At 37.7% G+C, this 23177-nt stretch overlaps 1 protein-coding gene across 1 annotated transcript in view; it reads right to left on the reverse strand.

Moving 5' to 3' along the window:
- USP25 (ubiquitin specific peptidase 25) overlaps positions 1-23177 on the reverse strand; it is a 165575-nt gene that overhangs the window by 105265 nt on the left and 37133 nt on the right. Inside the window, exon 4 of the mRNA XM_052650201.1 lies at positions 15170-15293. Within this exon, the coding sequence (XP_052506161.1) occupies positions 15170-15293 (124 nt within the window). The remainder of the gene's footprint in view (positions 1-15169; positions 15294-23177) is intronic.

Genomic DNA, 23177 nt, shown 5'->3' on the forward strand with positions numbered 1-23177 from the left:
AATTTAGCACTGTACGGTAGAAAACAGCATACTATAAACTAAGGATTTTGATAAATTAAGGTCTAGACAATGCATTGGGAAAAGGAATACTTAACACTAAATTTACTCAAGTGGAGGTTAGTTTTCTAGAACATAGCATAGTTCTAGTTGTCAAGAACATAGCAGTAGCAGTGCTAATAGATCAAAACACAGGCAGCAGTTTTTCCTCAGAAAACAAATTGTAATCACAAAAAGATAGCATTACATAATAGGAACTATATATATTAAGTTATATTTCAACAAATTAGAGGCTTAGCATCAGGAATATAGGACCTAGATAAGTTTTCTGAGAAGTCATTGTATTGAAGTACATATTTACAATATACATTCTGATTAGTTTTTATAAGAATTTCTTTGAATCATCAAGAAAATTAAAAACTGAAAACCACTGCACTTTCATCCCTCTGATCATTAATTTCCTTTTCTATTAAAAAAAAAATTAAGGTAAATTCTAGGGTTCCTTTCAGTTCTACAGATCCATATTCTACAACAGCTACTGAAAAATAAAGGGAGAAAATATTTATGTGTTGACTTCATTCCCCAATAGTTTGCCTAGAGAAAAATCTACTGCAATAAATACCTACATATCAGAATAATAAAAGATAAACCTCTTCAAAATAAGTACATCCACAGAATATCTAAAACATATTTAAACACGGCTAACAGTAATGCTACTCTGCTTAATGGTGTTTACCTTGCTCTTAAGCAAGAAAATGCTGAAAAACCCTAATCCCTACATATAAACTAATCATGCATTTTGCCTACTCAAGACATGTGTTACTTACTATTCCAAATTATCATGAATAACAGCCAAATATCTTAACTCATTTTATGTTCATTACAAAAATCTTAGTATGAGCTTTTTCAACTTTTTGGCTTATTGAAAAAAATCTCATTCATGCTACACTATTTTTATCCTAAAGATTTTGCTCTATTATATCAATGCCAAACTAATACAGCTATCTTCCTTAATTATGGAGGAGAAGCAGAATATTTTTCATCTCTAACTTTGTAATATGACCTTAGATACAGTGCATTAGATTCCAAATAAGTATTATTTAAAATAACTTATATGAATATAGGATAGAGTTTTTCTTTGGGAATCAATTAAATCACATACTGGGGGCAGGGAGCAGAAAACATGATACACTAAAATGCAAAGGTCAAAGTAAACTCACATATTTAAAAATAAACAGTTCACACTTTTAAGAGTGATCTAACATTAGCAGCAGTACTCTGCCCAACTATCAATTCTCACAAGGAACCTCAGTCCCTAGAGGCTTTTTCTCTTAAATTATTTAACAATAAACAGTGCTGGAACTACTAGGAAGGTATTTAGTAAGATGACTCGGGACTTAAGAATATCAGCATTTATCTGGAACATCCCACTCTAATCAAAAAACAAGTTCTCAAGAACATAAAAGGGAAGTACGTCAAAGAGCCAACTTGAGAGACTTCCTACTGTTCCTTGCACAATTTAGCATGACACAGGAAGAATCAACTGTACAAATTAAATTTGTACAAGGCAACCACTTCGAAAGAGAGGAGTTAACACACAGTATACAAAAGGTAAATACAACATCAATACCTGTTTTATATACAAAAGGTATGCTGCAGCTGCTGCTAAGTCGCTTCAGTCCTGTCCCGACTCTGCGCGACCCCAGAGACAGCAGCCCACCTGGCTCCCCCATCCCTGGGATTCTCCAGGCAAGAACACTGGAGTGGGTTGCCATTTCCTTCTCCAATGCATGAAAGTGAAAAGTGAAAATGAAGTCGCTCAGTCATGTCCGACTCAGCGACCCCACGGGCTGCAGCCTACCAAGCTCCTCCGTCCATGGGATTTCCCCGGCAAGAGTACTGGAGTGGGGTGCCATTGCCTTCTCCGATAAAAAAAGGTATATTTAATCATTACTGACTTTATAAGTGGGAGCAATTTTCATTTGAAAAGTCTGTTCCCTTTATTACATATGTATATCTAGAAGTAAAAATTAATGAATATTATTTCTACACTGGTAATCCGAAACGAACAAACTAAAACAAGCAATGGGTTCTGGGAAAAGTGGCAAATATATTACAAGCAGGAAAGAATTAGTGCCAGTGGTCTTTATTCAGTACAGTTCAGTTCAGTCACTCAGTCGCGTCCGACTCTTTGCAACCCCATGAATTGCAGCGCGCCAGGCCTCCCTGTCCATCACCAACTCCCAGAGTTCATTCAAACTCATATCCATCGAGTCGGTGATGCCATCCAGCCATCTCATCCTCTGTCGTCCCCTTCTCCTCCTGCCCCCAATCCCTCCCAGCATCAGGGTCTTTTCCCATGAGTCAACTCTTCATATGAGGTCGCCAAAGTACTGGAGTTTCAGCTTTAGCATCAGTCCTTCCAATGAAAACCCAGGACTGCTCTCATTTAGAATGGACTGGTTGGATCTCCTTGCAGTCCAAGGGACTCTCAAGAGTCTTCTCCAACACCACAGTTCAAAAGCATCAACTCTTTGGTGCTCAGCTTTCTTCACAGTCCAACTCTCACAGCCATACATGACCACAGGAAAAACCATAGCCTTGACTAGACAGACCTTTGTTGGCAAAGTAATGTCTCTGCTTTTGAATATGCTATCTAGGTTGCTCATAACTTTTCTTTCAAGGAGTAAGCGTCTTTTAATTTCATGGCTGCAATCACCATCTGCAGTGATTTTGGAGCACAAAAAAATAAAGTCTGACACTGTTTCCACTGTTTTCCCATCTATTTCCCATGAAGTGATGGGACCAGCTGAATGTTGAGCTTTAAGCCAACTTTTTCACTCTCCTCTTTCATGGTCATCAAGAGGCTTTTTAGTTCCTCTTCACTTTCTGCCATAAGGGTGGTGTCATCTGCATACCTGAGGTTTTGATATTTCTCCCGGCAATCCTGATTCCAGCTGGTGCTTCTTCCAGCCCACCGTTTCTCATGATGTACTCTGCATAGAAGTTAAATAAGCAAGGTGACAATATACAGCCTTGACATACTCCTTTTCCTATTTGGAACTAGACTGTTGTTTCATGTCCAGTTCTAACTGTTGCTTCCTGACCTGTGTTATAGGTTTCTTAAGAGGCAGGTCAGGTGGTCTGGTATTCCCATTTCTTGAAGAATTTTCCACAGTTTATTGTGATCTACACAGTCAAAGGCTTTGCATAGTCAATAAAGCAGAAATAGATGTTTTTCTGGAACTCTCTTGCTTTTTCCATGATCCAGCAGATGTTGGCAATTTGATCTCTGGTTCTTCTGCCTTTTCTAAAACCAGCTTGAACATCTGGAAGTTCATGGTTCATGTATTGTTGAAGCTTGGCTTGAAGAATTTTGAGCATTACTTTACTAGCGTGTGAGATGAGTGCAATTGTGCAGGAGTTTGAGCATTCTTTGGCATTGCCTTTCTTTGGGATTGGAATGAAAACTGACCTTTTCCCATCCCGTGGCCACTACTGAGTTTTCCAAATTTGTTGGAATATTGAGTGCAGCACTTTCACAGCATCATCTTTCAGGATTTCAAATAGCTCAACTAGTTGGTGCAAAAGTAACTGTGGTTTCAGACCCTAAATTTTAAATCATTATAACTAGGTTCAAACACCCCTATGTTAAATCAAAAGAGGAGCCATTACAATTAACACATTTTTTCCAATGAGAAATGTTTGTTTATTCCTATAGCATAAAAATCTGTGCTTTGGGATTCAACAAACTCTTGGAAAGCATTTTCCAGCTCCTGCTGGTTGTAGAAGTGTTTTCCCTGCAAAAAGATGTTGAGATGCTTGAAGAAGTGGTAGTTGGTTGGTGAGAGGTCAGGCGAATATGGCAGAAGAGGCAAAACTTCACGGCCCAATTTGTTTAACTTCCGAAGTTATGTGATGTGTGGTCAGGCATTGCTCTGGAGAATTGGGTCTTCTCTGTTGATCAATGCGGGCTACAGCTGTTAAGAGTTTTCAGTGCATCGCATCATTTTGCTGAGCATATTTCTTAGATGTAATGGTTGCCCTGGGTTCAGAAAGCTATAGTGGATCAGAGGGCAGCAGATCACCAAAAGTGGCCATGACTTTTGTACAAGTTTGGCTTTGGGAAGCGATCTGGAGCTTCTTCTCAGTCTAACCACTAGAGCTGGTCAACGCAGGCTGTCATGTAAAACCCGCTTTTCATCACATGTCACAGTCCAATGGAGAAATGGTTCATTGCTGTTGCATAGAATAAGAGAAGACAACACTTCAAAATGGCAATTTTTTGATTTGTGGTCAGTCCATGAGGCGTCCTGGTGGCTCAGATGGTAAAGCATCCACCTGCAATACGGGAGACCCAGGTTCGATCCCTGGGTTGGGAAGATCTCCTGGAGAAAGAAATGGCAACCCACCGCAGTATTCCTGCCTGGTGAATCCCAGGGACGGTAGGCTACAGTCCATGGGGTCGTAAAGAGTCGGACACGACTGAGCGACTTCACTTCATGAAGCGCCCACTTATCAAACTCTTTCACCTTTCCAATTTGCTTCAAATGCCACATAACCACAGAACTGTCAACACTGAGTTCATGGGCAACTTCTCGAGTATTTTTAAGAGGATCAGCTTCGATGATGGCTCTCAACTGGTCACTGTCAACTTCTGATGGTCAGCAACTGAGCTCCTCATCTTCAAGGCTCTTGTCTCAAAGTTCTGCAAAACTTCTTGAACCACCACTGAACTGTACATTTCTTTAGCAGTTCCTGGGCTATATGCATTGCTGATATTGTGAGTTGTCTTTGCTGCTTTACTACCCATTTTGAACTCAAACAAGAAAATTGCTCAAATTTGTTTTTTTTTTTCTAACATCATTTCCATATCTAAAATATATATAAACAGCAAGTAATAAGTCATTAACCAAAAAGAAATAAAGAAATGTGCATTTTAATGACATGTAACTACATTTAAGAATGTATTCCCATATCAAGTAGCAAAGTTCGGCAATGCAAAACCACAATTACTTTTGCACCAACCTAATATAAAAGACAGAAGAGGCATCTAGCAACTGACTAGCACTGGTGGGCAGGTATAATAACCACTAAAAAAAAAAAAAAAAAAAAAAAAGAGGATTCTATAGTATATTCCAGAAGCATAAGCTAGTCGAAAGTCAAGGAGAACTATGCTCATTCATAAATCTCCTAGGTGGATGATCCTCTACCACTGTATCTTTTTAAACTTCTATTTATAATAAAATACTAACTTAAAACTCTAGTTATAATAAAATAAAATAGAAATAACCCTTTTTAATGCCAACACATCAGATCACTTGTATCATAATGACCAGGCAACAGGTCACATAGACATTAGTTATGGAAAACTTCAGAAGAGTTGACTTCTACAAAATACACCCAATCTACAAAAATTAAAATCTATACATAAGTCACATGAAGTTAGTAACAAAATGAGACTCGGCCTCAAGACAACATAGTAAAACTAGGTCTCTTGCTCCCCATACCTGTCAACAACTCATTCCAAATCTACAATTCAGACTGCTCTGAGGTAACAATATTCTTCTAATTCCAGATCTAGTTAAGATTACTAAAAACTAGAAGGTATTATTTTTAAATGTTTCAATATAGTTAATTCAGTCACCCTTCTGTTCAGTCCCCTCCCACCAAGAAAACACATCTCTCAATTTTCATGGTGGGAAATGCATGGCCTCAAATGTATTTCTAGGACCGAGCAGCTTACCTGAACTTTTTGTTACAAGTTAGTACTCTTGCCTGGAAAATCCCATGGACGGAGGAGCCTGGTAGGCTGCAGTCCATGGGGTCGCTAGGAGTCGGACACGACTGAGCGACTTCACTTTCACTTTACACTTTCATGCATTGGAGAAGGAAATGGCAACTCACTCCAGTATTCTTGCCTGGAGAATCCCAGGAATGGGGGAGCCTGGTGGGCTGCCATCTATGGGGTCGCACAGAGTCGGACACAACTGAAGCGACTTAGCAGCAACAGCAGGAGGAGGAAAGAAAGTCAAGAATATAACTGAAATTACCATCACCCAAGCATTCCCATGGATCTTTTTTTCTACAAAGGAAAAACTGGATACAAACTGTAATAACTGAATAGAGCTCAAAATATATGTTTCCTGCTTCTCAAAGTGACCTAAGATGTAAAAAAATTTTTAAGTATACGTGCATGTGTGAAAGTCGCTCAGTCGTGTCCGAATCTCTGTGACCCCAGGGACTACACAGGTCATGGAATTCTCCAGGCCAGAATACTGGATTGGGTAGCCTTTCCCTTCTCTACGGGATCTTCCCTACACAGGGATCAAACTCAGGTCTCCAGCATTGCAGGCTGATTCTTTACCAGCTGAGGCATAATATATATAACTGAATTTAGTCATATGGTAAAGATCATCATACGTTTTAATAAAAATATGAGTTTTAAACATATAGACTTATAATTCTCCGTATGTGTGTGTTTTGTCGTTCAGTCACATCCAACTCTTTGCAACCCTATGGACTGTAGACCACCAGGCTCCTCTGTCCATGGGATTCTCCAGGCAAGAATACTGGAGGGGGTTGCCATTTCCTCTTCAAGGGGAGTAGACTATTGAGAATCCCTTGAATAGCAAGGAGATCAAACCAGTCAATACTAAAGGAAATCAATTCTGAATATTCACCGGAAAGACTGATGCGGAAGCTGAATCTCCAATACTTTGGCCACCTGATACGAAAAGCCAACTCAGTGGAGAAGACCCTGATGCTGGGAAAGATTGAAGGTAAGAGCAGAAAGGGAAGGCGGAGGATGAGATGGTTGGATGGCATCATCAACTCAATGAACATGAGTTTGAGCAGACTCTGGGAGATGGTGAAGGACAGGGAAGGCTGGTGTGCTGCAGTCCACTGGATCGCAAGGAGCCAGACATGACTGAGCAACTGAACAACAAGCACCACCACCTCCAGCGGATCTTCCAGACCCAGGGACAGAATTCATGTCTCTTGTGTCTCCAGCATTAGCAGGTGGGTTCTTTACCACTAGTGCTACCTGGGAAGCCCTATAATATTCCCTAACCATGCACTAATATGGTAGAATTATGGTACCATGGATGAAAGAATGCCATGACTTTGTGATCTCCTTAATTTAGAACTTACAACATGTTCAGTTTTGTAATCACTAGAGACTTACAACATGCTCCAGTAGGTTTCCTCCTTATAAACACATTTATTACACTGCACAAAATTCTGAACCAACCAGTCTCTCCTATCAGCATCAGAGGATAGAAACAGGGATTTGTTTCATCCCTAGAGCATACTTGGTTAAAAAAAAAATGGAGTTAAACAAGGGTTTCAAATATAAGTTGGATATCAGATGTTGCTACATCTTTGTTATTATTATTATTATTGTCATTTGGCAAAAGCCCAACCTCTAACCCAAATATGAGCCCTCAAGTTCTTGTCCGTTTTTAGAGTGCAGTTCTGGCACTATGACTATAAATTTTATATAAACCAAGTCCTCATAAGGGTCCTTCCATAAACCAAGTCCTCATAAGGGTCCTTCCTGGCCTCACCAAAGTAAAGCCAGTGATTCTACCTAGACTTTAAAGAGAGAGTGAGAGAGAGGATAAAAAACAACACTGCAAATCTCAGAGCTCAGAAATAGCTTATAACAAAATGCACCATACTGAGAAAGGCAACCCCCAAAACCCACCCCAACTAGAATCACCTTACCTTCCCAACACTAGTCATGATCATGACATTCAACAATAGAAAAGGATGACAAAACATTTTCGCTCTTTTCCTTCCACACACTATATTGAAGGAATCTTTAAAGCACTTACTTAGAGTAAATGTTCCCATTCCTAGTACTGATTTTGAGGGCTTTTGTGTGTGTGTGTGTATTTTTATTTAAAGCACTATAGAAAACATTCCACTTTGATCATTCAAATCCATTTTAAGCAAGCAACATACTGGAAAATTTGCATGTCACTTCAGCTATACACATCAACTGGAAAAAAAAAAAAAAAAGAAAGAAGGTGGAAGGGAGGGATAGAGGGTGGAAGAATCATCTACATTTCCTTTAAAAAAAAAACTTGGTATTTTGACTGGGATCACACTAAATACATTAGTCAATTTAAGGAGAACTAACCAGTTTTGCAATCTTAAATCTTTCAATTTGTAAAATACACTATATTTCCAATTATTTCCATATTCATTAATATGTCTCAGTGTTATTTAATAATTTTCTTCTTAGAAGTTCTTACACATTTCTTTTTTACTCCTGGTCTTTAATAGTTTTATGTGTTATAAATGGTAGCTTTAAATTTTTTTCTCCTTATCATTATTATACATGAAAATATAACTTTTTGTATATTAGCAATTAACATAGCTAAATACATTTTTCCTGGTAAAAGTATTTTATTGAGAGGCGATTTGTATATAAGATACACAAAACTTAAATGTACAGTCCAGTGAAATTTTTTCAATGAACACATCTATGTAACCACCACCCAGACCAAGATATAGAAAATTTCTATCATTCCCCAAAATTCTCTCGTGCCCTTTTTCCAACAAACAGTGTCCTCTAGTTCTCAGATAATCAGCATTGTGACCACTTCTACCACCATAAATTAGTTAGGCCTGTCCTTAAATATCACGTAAATGGATTCATAGAGCAATTACTCTTTGCATCATCTCTTTCACTCAACATCTTGCTTTGGGGATTCCTCCACATTTTTTAAAAGAATCTGGAAAATGTTTTCCATTACATTGCTTTGTATTCCACTGTGTGAATGTACCACCGTTAACTATTCTGCTCTTACAAATATTTGGTTGTTTACAGTTTTTAGTTATGATTAATAAAGGCACTGTATACTCCTTTCTCAAGGGTAGACCTAAGAGTGGAAACACAGACTATGCTAAGTCCAAGCATAGTATATATGTTGAAATACACTAGAAATTTTCAGTTTTCCAAAGTGGTTATACCATTATACATTCTTATCAACAATATATGACACTTTCCAATTGCTATACATACTTACCAATATTTGGTATGTCAGTCTTTCTAATTTTAGTCATTGTGTTGGCTGTATAGTGATGGCTGTTCTCCAATGAGGTGACTCACCAAGCTTGCACCAGGGATTACCACTACTGCTGTAACCTATCATCATATCCCACAGGGCAACTAGTCCATAACCATGTACTGAACACCAGTCAAAGAACTCTGTGTTTCTGACACAGAAACTGCATGTTGGATGTGCAACCACTTCCCAAAGCAGATCTGTTTCTCCAGTGGTAAGCAAGCTCTTGCCCACTCCTCACCGACTGACTACACTGGCCCTTTGATCACCTTCCAGTCTGCATTCTGACCCTTCTCAGAACTATCAGTAGTGCCTCATGGTTGCTGACACTTTTTTTTTGAGTTACAGTTTTGCTCTCCCAGTCTGACTGGTCATCTCATCCCATACTCTTGAGGCTCTTGAAACTAATGTTTCATATTTTCCACTTTTTCAACTTGTAATCTGACAATGGTACACCTTTTATTATAAAAGCCACTCAAGAAAGGTGATAGTCAAAGAACTGGATGGACCTTCTATGCTCTCTACCATCCATGGACATCTGGTATTGTTGAGCCTTAAAATTATCCTTACAAATTCACTTCAAAAGATTTGTAATTGCCGCCCCCCCCCCCCCCACCTACTCCTGTTCCAAACATCTTAAGGCATTCAACCCTCAAAACTGCTTCCTAGGTATTGATCAAGATGAAAAGAGTGAGAGTTACATAAACCTATAACTTTTAGGTTATAGGTTTTTAAAATTCAGAATCCTGTCCCAACCATTCCTGGACATGTTGCTTTATTCTTTCCCTAATGACAACTCTAGGCTGTCCTGGTTGGTAAACCCTCCAAGTGGCTCCCAAACTCAATTTATATTCAGACACCTAAAATTCTTTCTTGGACTGAATGATCTTAGAGTGTAAAAATAATGATTACTTGGATGAGCACACTGCTCATCCAGTTCCTCTACAGTGGCCCATGTAAGCCAAAGCAGGAGGTACGAAGAGGATGCGTGTGCGTGCGTGCTAAGTCACTCAGTCATGTCTGACTCTTCGAGACCCCCATGGACTGTAGCCTGCCAGGCGGCTCTGTCCATGGGATTTCCCAGGCAAGAATACTGGAGTGGGTTGCCAGGTCCTTCTCCAGGGGATCTTCCCAACCCAGGAAATGAACTTGCATTTTTTACATCTCCTGCATTGACAGGTGAATTCCTTACCACTTGTGCCACCTGGGAAGGCCCCATGGAAGCCAAAGTGGGAGGTACAAAGGGTCCATGTAAATTTTACAAAAATGTTATTGTTTACCTTGTATCAGCCTGTCTGGGTGAAACCTCAGGTACAAGTAGGAAATTACTGGGGAAAAAAAGGTAAAATTAGAACTGCTGGAAAGGGACACATCGATTTTGTAGCAGTGGAGGCACTACAACCACCCCACATCTGTGAGTATGGGATATGGTAGATCGATGAACGCGGGAAACAGTAATAATTCTCTGTCTTTCAGAAATGAGAAAGAAAAACACCCTGGTGAGGCTATCCCATACCACAGAATCCTGGCAGTTATTTTTTTTCCAATCACTGGAAATCACTTTTCATTATTTTCATGTGTGTTGCTGCCATGTAAATTTGCATAATTTGTCACTTTCACTTTCACTATTTTTAAGACAATTCTACCTTTTTTCTCTAAGAAATTTTAAGATTTTCGCAGTCTTAACTGTTCTAGAGTGTCACTATAATGAATTTAGGTGTGGGCTTCTTTTAATTTTTCTAATGGAATTTGTAGACTCATGAAGTTATAAGTTATCTTTTCACTTCTAAAAAATTTCTGTGATGATCTCTTTAAATTCTGCCTCTGACCCACTCCTTCCTCTCTTTCTGTAATATCAATTAATGTATGTTAGACCTACTCATTTTATTTGCCATGTCATTCAACCTTTCTCCATATTTTTTACCTTTTTAGCTATCTTTTACATGTTGGGTAATTTCTTCTCATACAGCTTACAGACTACTAACACATTCTTTAGCTATTTCTAATCTATTAAACTTGTGTTCTGTTTTTTTCTTTTTTTTTTTTTACTTAATAATTTCTAGAAGATATTTTCACAGTTCTTTTTCAAGCAGAGATTTACTGAATTACTAAAGTGACACAAATTTCTGCTGCACAACCATGGTACAATTTCTCAAGGGCAAATCTCATCACCTCCAACAACACTCCTCAAGCCAAGAGAACTATCTTTGCAGTATTATAGGCATTTTGGAGAGGGGATACTTCTGATTCATCCTTAAGGTGATTGTCATCTACTGACATAACCACTTTACAAGGGGAATGATTTTCTATTAATGCTTCCCACCTACTTACAGACAATGGCCTTCAACTTCCTTTTCCCACATTCAATAGAGATATCAAAACTGACACAAGCAAATTTCATAATGTCAAAAAGTGAATTGCAGCATTTCAAACTTATTTCCTTGGGTACGTTCTTTCACTTTGATTTAATCTGATCACAGCCCTTACTATCTGAACAACTCTATAATACTTTCAAGAGATCCAACAGAAACAACACATTTTGGTTGCTCACACAGAATATTTGTTTTAGTCTACCATATTTCCTGACACAGCTGAAGGCAAGCTGTTTGTAACAATTTTAACTAGAACCTAGCCCTACTTTCTACCCAACTTAGTCAGTCATTTCAGGAAGCAACCATTTTCACAACAAATATGCCTAGCCTAAGCTAGCCACATGCAATTTACTAACAAATTTGAGCTATCCATACTCTACTTGTTCCCTATCCAAGCAGTAATAAATACATCCAATCCTGACGTTAAAAAGTAACCAAATTAAGACGCACACTTTTAAAATGTTCAACTTGAGAAATTTTACCATGAAATTTATGGGTGCTGAAACAGAGGCCTCTATGATGTAAAAAGACAGGTTTTAGCTTATCTAGTTATACACAGTAACATAGTATTCCAAATGTGTGAATTCATATTAAAGTATATATACTGAAATACAATCAGAGTCAAATGACTCTGGGATTTTATTTAGAAAGATTTTATCATTAAGTAGTTAAATTCACTTTTAAAAATACTTTTTAAAAAATATATGTTTAAATATATTTTACCCTTTGAATTTAGAGCCTTAAGTCTTAATCAAATTCACTAGAATACTGTAGTTGTCAAATGTCTAACTAGAATGCTCATCTTCCCTTATTTCTAATACAATGTGATTTATAAACATGCTTATTTACTGCATGTTGCATTTAACATTTTTTGTTACCTGATATTATAAAACCTACACATATCAAGAAAAAAATTACACTGTGCAGCAGTAAATACTCCTACTTTAATGGAGTCTAATTTTATGTAAAATTTGTCATATAATACCAAGTCTCTGTTATATTATCTATAATACAAATACTTGCAAAATATTTACTATTTAAGGGTATGCTAAAATTAAAAGATCAAGAATAAGAAAGAACACTATCTTAAAGAGATTTCTTTCCATTTAGACAAAAATTAATCTTAAAATATATATAACATATAGTGAATGTAATAAAGATTAGGAAAAATATAAACTCCTTCACTTTCAATTTTTTTTTACCTATTATATGCTATTTTAATTACAAAATACAAGATATAAAACTACTGATACTAACGGTATATAATCCTCCAGTCATGTTTCTATTTATGCAGTAATATAAATCAATATATACAAAATTATACATGTACTTTAAAAAATATTTGTATCACAGTATATGAGCGTGCTAAATCGCTTCAGTGGTTCTGACTCCTTGAAACCTCATGGACTGCGGCCTGCCAGGCTCCTCTGTGCATGGGATTCTCCAGGCAACAATACTGGAATGGGTTGCTATGCTCTCAGCTAGGGACTCTTTCCGACCCAGGGATGGAACTCAAGTCTCTTTTGTCTCCTGCATTGGCAGGTGGATTCTTCACCACTGGGAAGCCATATACTACATTTAATATCTCTTTTTCACATAATAGATCCTCATTCCCCTTAAATATGAATTTCAACTGATGTATTTCATGTTTAAAATATTTCTTACAAAGCTTAAGTATTATCAAATTTTATAGTTATTCAAGACAATTATATCAATTCCAATTCATGTTTATAAGACAAAACCTAACTTTATAATTTCTCCAAATCCTTCAAAAAATCAGCCTAAACAAAATGACTGAAAATAGATATGCACTTTTGGTTTTTATATATTATTTATTTTTTATTTATTTATTTTTTTGGAGTTTTAAGTCTAGATTGTTTATTTCTTCAGAAGTCTTTTTTTTTTATTTTGATTTTTATTTATTTATTTATCTTACTTTATTTTACTTTATAATACTGTATTGGTTTTGCCATACATTGACATGAATCCACCACAGGTGTACATGAGGTCCCAAACATGAACCCCCCTCCCACCTCCCACCTCATATCATCTCTCTGGATCATTCCCATGCACCAGCCCCAAGCCTCCTGTATCCTGCATCGAACATAGACTGGCGATTCGTTTCTTACATGATAGTATGCATGTTTCAATGCCATTCTCCCAAATCATCCCACCCTCTCCCTCTCCCTCTCCCTCAGAGTCCAAAAGTCTGCTCTGTACATCTGTGTCTTACAAGAATGAAACTAGATCACTTTCTAACACCACACACAAAAATACACTCAAAATGGATTAAAGATCTAAACGTAAGACCAGAAACTATAAAACTCCTAGAGGAGAACACAGGCAAAACACTCTCCGACATAAATCACAGCAAGATCCTCTATGATCCACCTCCCAGAATTCTGGAAATAAAAGCAAAAATAAACAAATGGGATCTAATTAAAATTAAAAGCTTCTGCACAACAAAGGAAAATATAAGCAAGGTGAAAAGACAGCCTTCTGAATGGGAGAAAATAATAGCAAATGAAGCAACTGACAACTAATCTCAAAAATATACAAGCAACTTATGCAGCTCAATTCCGGTTTTTCTTTAAAATTACTGGCATTAAATGATATTAGCTACAGTTAAAGAAGAATATGAATTTTAATTAATTCTTACCATCTTAATATCTTACAAAACAGTTCCAAAGTAACATTTAGAGACATTAAAAGGTATTACTATGAAAAATTATGTGCCTTTGCTAATAAATATAGCATTTTGAGACATCTCCTACCATACAGTAATCTCAGATTACTTAGAAATACACTATTAAATACTGTGTCAAGGGAAATGATGTGAGAAAGCTGGTACATTTTGCTATCAAACAACTCTGTTAACAGGGAAAAGAATGAGTCATAAGACTCATCTTAGCTGCGTACCTTTGGAAAATCATTTAACCTCTTCAAAGATAAATTTCTTCCACATTAAGATTAAATTGCCCCTGGCTCCAAAGAGTTGTGTAGACGATTATAGTCTGTTATAAAGTTGTTGTTGTTGTTGTTGTTTTTAAACCAAACTTATTTAATTCTTTGGTGGATCAAACTGTTTCAAACTAAACAGCTTTGGTAATTAAATCAAGTTGCAATCTTGGAATTCCTGCTCATTTCTTTAAAAAAAACAAACAAAAACCTATGAATATACTATCACATTAAAGATCAGAAGCAGGCAAACTATGGCTCATGGGCCAAATCCAGCTGGCTGTCTATGTTTTTGTAAATCAAGATTTATTGGAACACAACTGTACTCATTAAATTATGTATTATCAGTGGCTGCTTTTACACTATAACGCTAGAGTTGAGTAACTGCAACAGAAACCAGATGGCCGACAAAGCCTAAAATATTTACAACTGGCATGTTATAGATAAAGTCAGCTGATCCCTGCTATAAATGACTATAAGTTGAATTGGACAATGGGTCAAAAAGGAGTTAGGGAAGAAAAAAAAAATCAAAGGAATATTAAAATATATGCTTAAATTTAATGCCTCAAAATGCCACTCCAAAACTAAATCTAAGATTCAAATGCAATGAACATTCTGGTTACATAAAATATAACAACAATACTGAAGTTTACTAATAGTTTATTTAGAATAATAAAGTATATCTTTGTGCCTCTTCAAGTTAAAGTTAATTATTATTTCTATTATAATTAGTACTTATATCTATACAAATTGCATTTTTACCTGCTAATGGCTTGCTCCTCATCAGTTATTCCAGTCTCCCTGAATGCCCTGTTTGATTCCGCCAAACTCAAGGCAATTGCTCTCTGAAGATCATCTTTATCATCTCCAGTAAGATCAATCACATCTGAAAAGCAAAACTATGTTTCTCAAAATTGAGTCAAACAAAATGAAACGTAATTCCTAATGGAGATTTTATACCCAATATACCCTTTCAAATCAAATCCAGCACCAACTTAATTCTGTACAGGAACCTCTCCAAAGAGACCGCAAACACATTTTAAATTGGTTCTACTTTGCAATTTAATGTTCTTCCCTATAAAATTAAGAGCATAAATATTTTTCATTAGAGAAGATTCAAAAGATAATAAGCAGAAAGTGCTAAAAACAAGCTCTATAATAACAAAACTTGAAAGCAACAATTAAACATTTACATTTACGCTTTCCAAAGTTAACCCACATATACATGTTAGTTAGTCCATATAACCTAGACATTTATCAAAGTATAACAATTAAATGAGCTCTCAAAGTTATGTTCCAGAAACTAACTGACCATGTTGTTGTTTAGTCACTAAGTCATATTCAATTCTTTTGCAACCAGATGGACCATGGCCCACCAGGCTCCACTGTCCATAGGATTTCAGGTAAAAATACTGGAGTTGGTTGCCATGACCTCCTCCAAGGGATCTTCCAGACGCAAGGATCGAACCCAGGTCTCCCACATTGCAGGTGGACTCTTTACTGCTGAGCCACCAGGGAAGCCCAATTGACCATATATACTTATATACACTTTTAAAGTCGGAAAGAATGTATGAAGCTGTTCAGTTCAGTTCAGTTGCTCAGTCATGTCCGACTCTTTGCGACCCCATGAATCGCAGCGCGCCAGGCCTCCCTGTCCATCACCAACTGCCAGAGTTCACTCAAACTCATATCCATCAAGTCGGTGATGCCATCCAGCCATCTCATCCTCTGTCGTCCCCTTCTCCTCCTGCCCCCAATCCCTCCCAGCATCAGTGTCTTTTCCAATGAGTCAACTCTTCACATGAGGTAGACAAAGTACTGGAGTTTCAGCTTTAGCATCACTCCTTCCAAAGAACACCCAGAGCTGATCTCCTTTAGAATGGACTGGTTGGATCTCCTCACAGTCCAACGGACTCTCAAGAGTCTCCTCCAACACCACAGTTCAAAAGCATCAATTCTTCGGCGCTCAACTTTCTTCACAGTCCAACTCTCACATCCATACATGACCACAGGAAAAACCATTGTCTTGACTAGACAGACCTTTGTTGACAAAGTAATGTCTGCTTTTCAATATGCTGTCTAGTTTGGTCATAACTTTCCTTCCAAGGAGTAAGCATCTTTTAATTTCATGGCTGCAGTCACCATCTACAGTGATTTTGGAGCCCCCAAAAATAAAGTCTGACACTGTTTCCACTGTTTCCCCAACTATTTCCCATGAAGCGATGGGACCAGATTCCATGATCTTCGTTTAACAGTGGTTAATTTTGAGAAAGAGGATTAGGAGGAAAAGAAAGTATAAGGATCTCTCACTTTCTATTGTCTGTTCTATGCTTTTCATTTAATTATAAAAAGAAGTTTTCATTTCACAAAAAGAAAATATACACTACTAAATGAAATGTTTTCTTCAGTGAGAATAAAATAAAATAGTCTTGATGCTGTAAGTATTCTTTCTCAAAATAAAGTCTACAACTATTACCACATTCAGAAAAACTGCTTTGTAATCCAATTTCCCAACATATATTGATCTACTTCCTTAACCCAAAAGAGATCAATTATACCTCTCTTATCATTTAAACAATGGCAAACCATAACATGTTGCTAAGTAGGGGATTACAAAATAGGATGAGAAAGAGAAAGAGGTACAGCTGTTACCACCTTATCTCTGCATCGCTGGGATTATGCTGGTAAGTATTTTGGACACATTTTATATTCATTTTGTTTATCTGTATTTGAGACATGTTAAAATTTTTTTTTTCCTTTGTAAACCAAGTATCACAAGAGTGAAACAAGAAAAAGGAGTAAGGAGTGGGACATAAGGTGTCTGCATTCTGCTATCTGAAAGTGAAGTGAAAGTCCCTCAGTCGTGTCTGACTCTTTGCGACCCTATGGACTATACAGTCCATGGAATTCTCCAGGCCAGAACACTGGAGTGGGTAGCCTTTCCCTTCTCCAGGGGATCTTCCCAACCAGAGATCAAACCCAGGTCTCCTGAATGGCAGGCAGATTCTTTACCAGCTGAGCCACAAGGGAAGCCCAAGAGTACTGCACCGGGTAGCCTATCCCCTCTCCAGTGGATCTTCCTGACCCAGGAATCAAACGAGGGTCTCCTGCATTGCAGGCAGATTCTTTACCAATTGAGCTATCAGGAAAGCCCAAAAGTAAAAGTGAAAGTTGCTCAGTCATGTCCAACTCTGTGACCCCATGGACTATACAGCCCACGGAATTCTCCGGGCCAGAATACTGGAGTGGGTAGCCCTTCTCTTCTCCAGGGGATCTTCCCAACCCGGGGATCGAACCCAGGGATCGAACCCAGGTTTCCTGCATTGCAGGCAGAGTCTTTACTAGCTGAGCCACAAGGGAAGCCCATCTAGCTAAGGGTTATATGTAACTATTTAAAAATTTTTTTCACACACAGTAATAAATAAAATACATCAATAGATTCAAAAGTCTACTTTTATTGTTATATACATTTTTTTTCGTCCAAATAGTAGCTTATAAGAATACTAAAAATATTAGAAATAACAGTTGGCCATAGAAGATTTTTTTTAATTCCTTAGTATAATAAAACTTTACAAAAGTGCAATAAAGTGAAAGTTGCTCAGTCATGTCTAACTCTTCATGACCCCATGAACTATACAGTCCATGGAATTCTCCAGGCCAGAATACCAGAGTGGGTAGCTGTTCCCTTCTCCAGGGGATCATCCCAACCTAGAGACTGAACCCAGATCTCCAGCATTGCAGGCAGGTCTAAAAAAATTCAATCAAGTAAAACGTGGAAGAGTTACCGAACAACTGCAATGATACACCTGTCAGCAGGTCAAAGGTTTCAGACATCTGGTTTACAAGTCCACCAAACCACAGCTGTAGATGGGTGGTGTCACCAGTGTGTGTCATCATTCAGCCCAGCTGAAATATTGATTAAAGAAGCTAGAACTACAGAGGCATGAAATGGCCTCATAAAAATGAGATCATGGTCATTAAAAATGATTAAAACTTGGGTGACTAAAGAGAGAATAATAAAGACAACAACTTGAAAATCACAAAGAAGCAAACAGGTTTGGAGGACTTGATCAATTAGCCCCTCAGACTCCACTGTCTCATCTTCCTAGTATGCTTTCTTCAATCACAGAAGCTGAAAAGATTAAAACAAACCAATCTATTTTCCTGATTCACTTGTAGTTACGGTTTTGGATAAAATTTGGGTTCCACCCATCAGATATGCTAGCATGAGAAGTGAAAGGCAGCTATGCGGAGGAAGGCACTCTCCTGCTGCTTTTGGCTGGTTTTTTTCCAGCATGACTAAACAGATGTGGGCTGCTCCACAGGAGCAATCCAGTTTCCAGCTTCCAGCTTCAGGATGTCAAGAGAGAGAGTAGAAGTAGTAACCAGACTCTGTGCTCCCGTGTCCAGGCACAGCTTAGTGGCAGTTACCTAATCCTGGCTGGCTCTCCCTGGGCAACAGCTCTAAAGCTATGTTCTCAACTGTCCCACAGGCAGTCTCCTGATTCACTGTCTCCCTGACTGTGGCAGATGGAGTAGCTTCGCTGGCTGGCCAGTCTTGCAAGAATCTGGGAGTCATTTCAGAAAGCTGAGCTAGAGATCCTTCCTCCAGTGCTCCCACCGATTTTTTTTTTTAACAATCTAGTCCCCTGTATTAAATTTCTTCTTTGTAACTATCTAAAGTGTGTACTGTTTCACAACTGACAAGTAAACTAAGCTGGCTAGAACAGAAACTCACTTAGAAATAGCAACAAGTTATATTTCAAGCTTTTCATAATTCAGCAATCGTAACTTGAGAAACGCAAAAGCAAAAAGTAAGGCAAGATGCTTTTAACCCTATTTCATAAACAAAATAACTGAAGTTGCCAGAAATGAAATCTAATATTATAAGAATAAAAGAAAGGTAGACAGGCTTCAAATTTAAGTCCTCAAATTATTAAATCCAGTGGTCTCCCTTCCATACTAGCAGTACCCAAGTGTAATCTATGAATTCTTGGGGATCCCCAGTGACTCTATAAGGGAAAGGGTTCCTTAAGTAAAAAATGCTCTCATAAAAAATGTTATGATGTTATCCGTCTTTCCTACTATGGTCACATTTCCAGTCATTATGCAAAACAACAGTGCATTAAACCACTGTGTCTTAGCACAAATCAAGTCAGCAGCATCAAGTTATATAAGCAATTCATTATATTACAACTATACACACTCATAATTTTTTTAAAAAGCCAAGCTCTCTTAAATCCTTAATAAGAGAAAACTAATTTTATGAAATCTCAAACATTGTTTTACATGGTCTTTTACTTCTATGTGACAAAACTGAACGTATGCATAGTAGTTCTGTTATATATGCAAAGTATGCTGTTGCTAAAGAAAAAAACATTAGCGCATTGCTTGAGCTGCAAGTTGAACTCAACGAATGTTTTTCATGGAGCACTATTTTTACTTGATATTACAACTGATAAACTGCAAACTATGATTATTCAGACATCGATATTTGACAGACATTTTCTCAAAAAAGGGGGAGCCTGTCACTTAAAAAACAAATGAGACTATTTGCTGCCAATGATAACTATGGAATTTTCAAGAAGGTGCAACTTCAGAAAACTTGTTTCTGTCACTATGAGAGTGATATCTTCCCAATACTTTAAAGGCTCTTCTGGTAAAATCAAGTGATATTAACAATTTCTATTTGTTTTATAATGTAGATGTTCTTCCAACATTTGGAAAGAAATCTTTTTCAAATTACCAATGCATTGTGTTACTAAATCATGCATGGATTAACAAGCCAATTCAAAGAGCAAGGTAAGATCCTAGGAGCATCTTTTGCTCTAATACTTGGTCTCTGACCCAGTTCCTGACAATGAGCTCCTATATCACTTGGCATTTCCTAGGTGAGAGGAGCATCTTTTGTTTTAAAAAGATGACTGTTGGTGGGCTCCAGTCTGACTTCAGGATGGGCCAGAAAGACTAAGTCATGATGAGAAGCTTGCAACTTGGAGCTGCATGTCCCATCCTCCAGGGAGATATATATGAGGGACTGGAGATTAAGTTAACAATCAAGCCTACCTGGTGAAACTGCCATAAAAATTCCCAAAGTATAAGGTGTGGAGAGCTTCCAGGTTGATGAACATATCCATATGCTGGGAGGGTGATACATCTCAACTCCACAAGGCAGAAACTTCTGGCTTGGGACTTTTCCAGACTACAGAGGTGTGCTCTATACACCTCTCCATCTGGCTGTTCATCCTTTATCATAGCCTTTAATATAATAAACTAATAAAAAGTGTTTCCGAGTTGTGAGCCATTTAGCAAATTATCAAACTTGAGGAGGTCACGAGAACTTCCAATTTGAAGTCAGGTCAAACAGTACATAGGTAACCTGGGGACCCATTACTTGTGACTGGTGTCTAAGGTAGGAGATTTGTGGGACTGAGAATTTAGCCTGTGGCATCTGATGCTAACTTCAGGTAAATGGTATCAGAATTGTAGAATACTGATGTCATAGAACTGGTTGTATACAGCAAAAAAAAAAAAAAAAACTCACATATCTGGTATCAGAGGAATTAAGTGTGAGCAGAGGAAGAAAAAAGTAATTATAGTCTTCAATGCTAGGAAGACTGACTGAACAGACTATAGGTCCTTAATTGAAATTCTGAGATTTGTTCCTTTAAGCAATGGAGAAGGTTTAGTATAGTTTCATTTTAATTACAATAATTTTCTCCATGATGTTCATAAAGCTTCTTCTTTCCATAGGTTATTTTAGAACCATACAGCCATTGAGCAATAGTGAATTATTATAACCTACATGCATATCAAATACATATGATTTTAAGAACGGATATTAAGAAAGTAAATGTTATTTTAATAATGATTGATCCTAAATTTAATCTCTTTCTAGAGTTTAGCAGAATGATTTCTATAAAATATGTAATGAGCTATCAATTTCACAATGAAAAATAATCCTCTATGATTTCCTTAAGTGCTTATTCAAAAAAAGAAGAAACATGCTTTCAGTTCAGTTCAATCACTCATTCGTGTCCAATTCTTTGTGACCCCAAGGACTGCAGCACTCCAGGCTTCCCTGTCCATCACCAACTCACGGAGTTTACTCAAACTCATGTCCATTGACTCAGTGATGCCATCCAGCCATCTCATCCTCTGTCATCCCTTCTCCTCCAGCTTTCAATCTTTCCCAGCATCAGGGTCTTTTCTAATGAGTCAGTTCTTTGCATCAGGTAGCCAAAGTATTGGAGTTTCAGCTTCAGCATCAGTCCCTCCAATGAACACCCAGGGCTGATCTCCTTCAGAATGGACTGGCTGGATCTCCTTGCAGTCCAAGGGACTCTCAAGAGTCTTCTCCAACACCACAGTTCAAAAGCATCAATTCTTCGGCGCTCATCTTTCTTCACATTCCAACTCTCACATCCATACATGACTACTGGAAAAACCATAGCCTTGACTAGATGGACCTTTGTTGGCAAAGTAATGTCTGCTTTTTAATATGCTGTCTAGTTTGGTCATAACTTTCCTTCCAAGGAATAAGGGTCTTTTAATTTCATGGCTGCAGTCACCATCTGCAGTGATTTTGGAGCCCAAAACAATAAAGTCAGCCACTGTTTCCACTGTTTTCCCATCTATTTCCCATGAAGTGATGGGACCCGATGCCATGATCTTCTTTTTCTGCATGTTGAGCTTTAAGCCAACTTTTTCACTCTCTTCTTTTACTTTCATCAAGAGGCTCTCAGGTTCTTCTTCAGTTTCTGCCATAAGGGTGGTGTTATCTGCATATATGAGATTATTGATATTTCTCCCAGCAATCTTGATTCCAGCTTGTGCTTCATATAGCCCAGTGTCTCTCATGATGTATTCTGCATGTAAGTTAAATAAGCAGGGTGACAGTAGACAGCCTTGACATACTCCTTTTCCTATTTGGAACCAGTCTGTTGTTCGATGTCCAGTTCTAACTGTTGCTTCCTGACCTGCATGCATATAGGTTTCTCAAGAGGCAGGTGATGTGGTATTCCCATCTTTTTCAAAGTTTTCCACAATTTATTGTGATCCACACAGTCAAAGGCTCTGGCGTAGTCAATAAAGCAGAAATAGATGTTTTTCTGGAACTCTCTTGCTTTTTCAATGATCCAGCGGGTGTTGGCAATTTGATCTCTGGTTCCTCTGCCTTTTCTAAAGCCAGCTTGAACATCTGGAAGTTCATGGTTCACGTATTGCTGAAGCCTGGCTTGGAGAATTTTGAGCATTACTTCTTTACTAGTGTCTGAGATGAGTGCAATTATGCGGTAGTTTGAGCATTCTTTGGCATTGTCTTACGTTGGGATTGGAATGAAAACGGACCTTTTCCAGTCCTGTGGCCACTGCTGAGTTTTCCAAATTTGCTGGCATATTGAGTGCAGCACTTCACAGCATCACCTTTTAGGATTTGAAATAGCTCAACAAGCTTTAGTAGTAAGCAATTTCTAATTGGCAAAAGTCAATTACAAAAATTTAGCCCTTGTAAAAAATTCCATCCAACGCCAAGGGACAACCTTGGTAACATACTAAGCTTCTTTCAACCAATCCTCCCTTCATTATTAGAATAAATGTGAATGGAATTCAAGGGCACAAGCATGTTAGTGTCAGCTGAGTAACACTGAAGAAAAATCACAGTACAAAAACCTATGAACAGCACTCTCCAACATTTCAATACTGCCCAAAATAAAACATTTTTTTCCTTTAAAGTCAGAAATATACACATAAAAACATAACATTCACCTTA

This window comes from Budorcas taxicolor, chromosome 1 (genome assembly GCF_023091745.1).
Source record: "Budorcas taxicolor isolate Tak-1 chromosome 1, Takin1.1, whole genome shotgun sequence".
Classification (NCBI taxonomy): Eukaryota; Metazoa; Chordata; class Mammalia; order Artiodactyla; family Bovidae; genus Budorcas; species Budorcas taxicolor.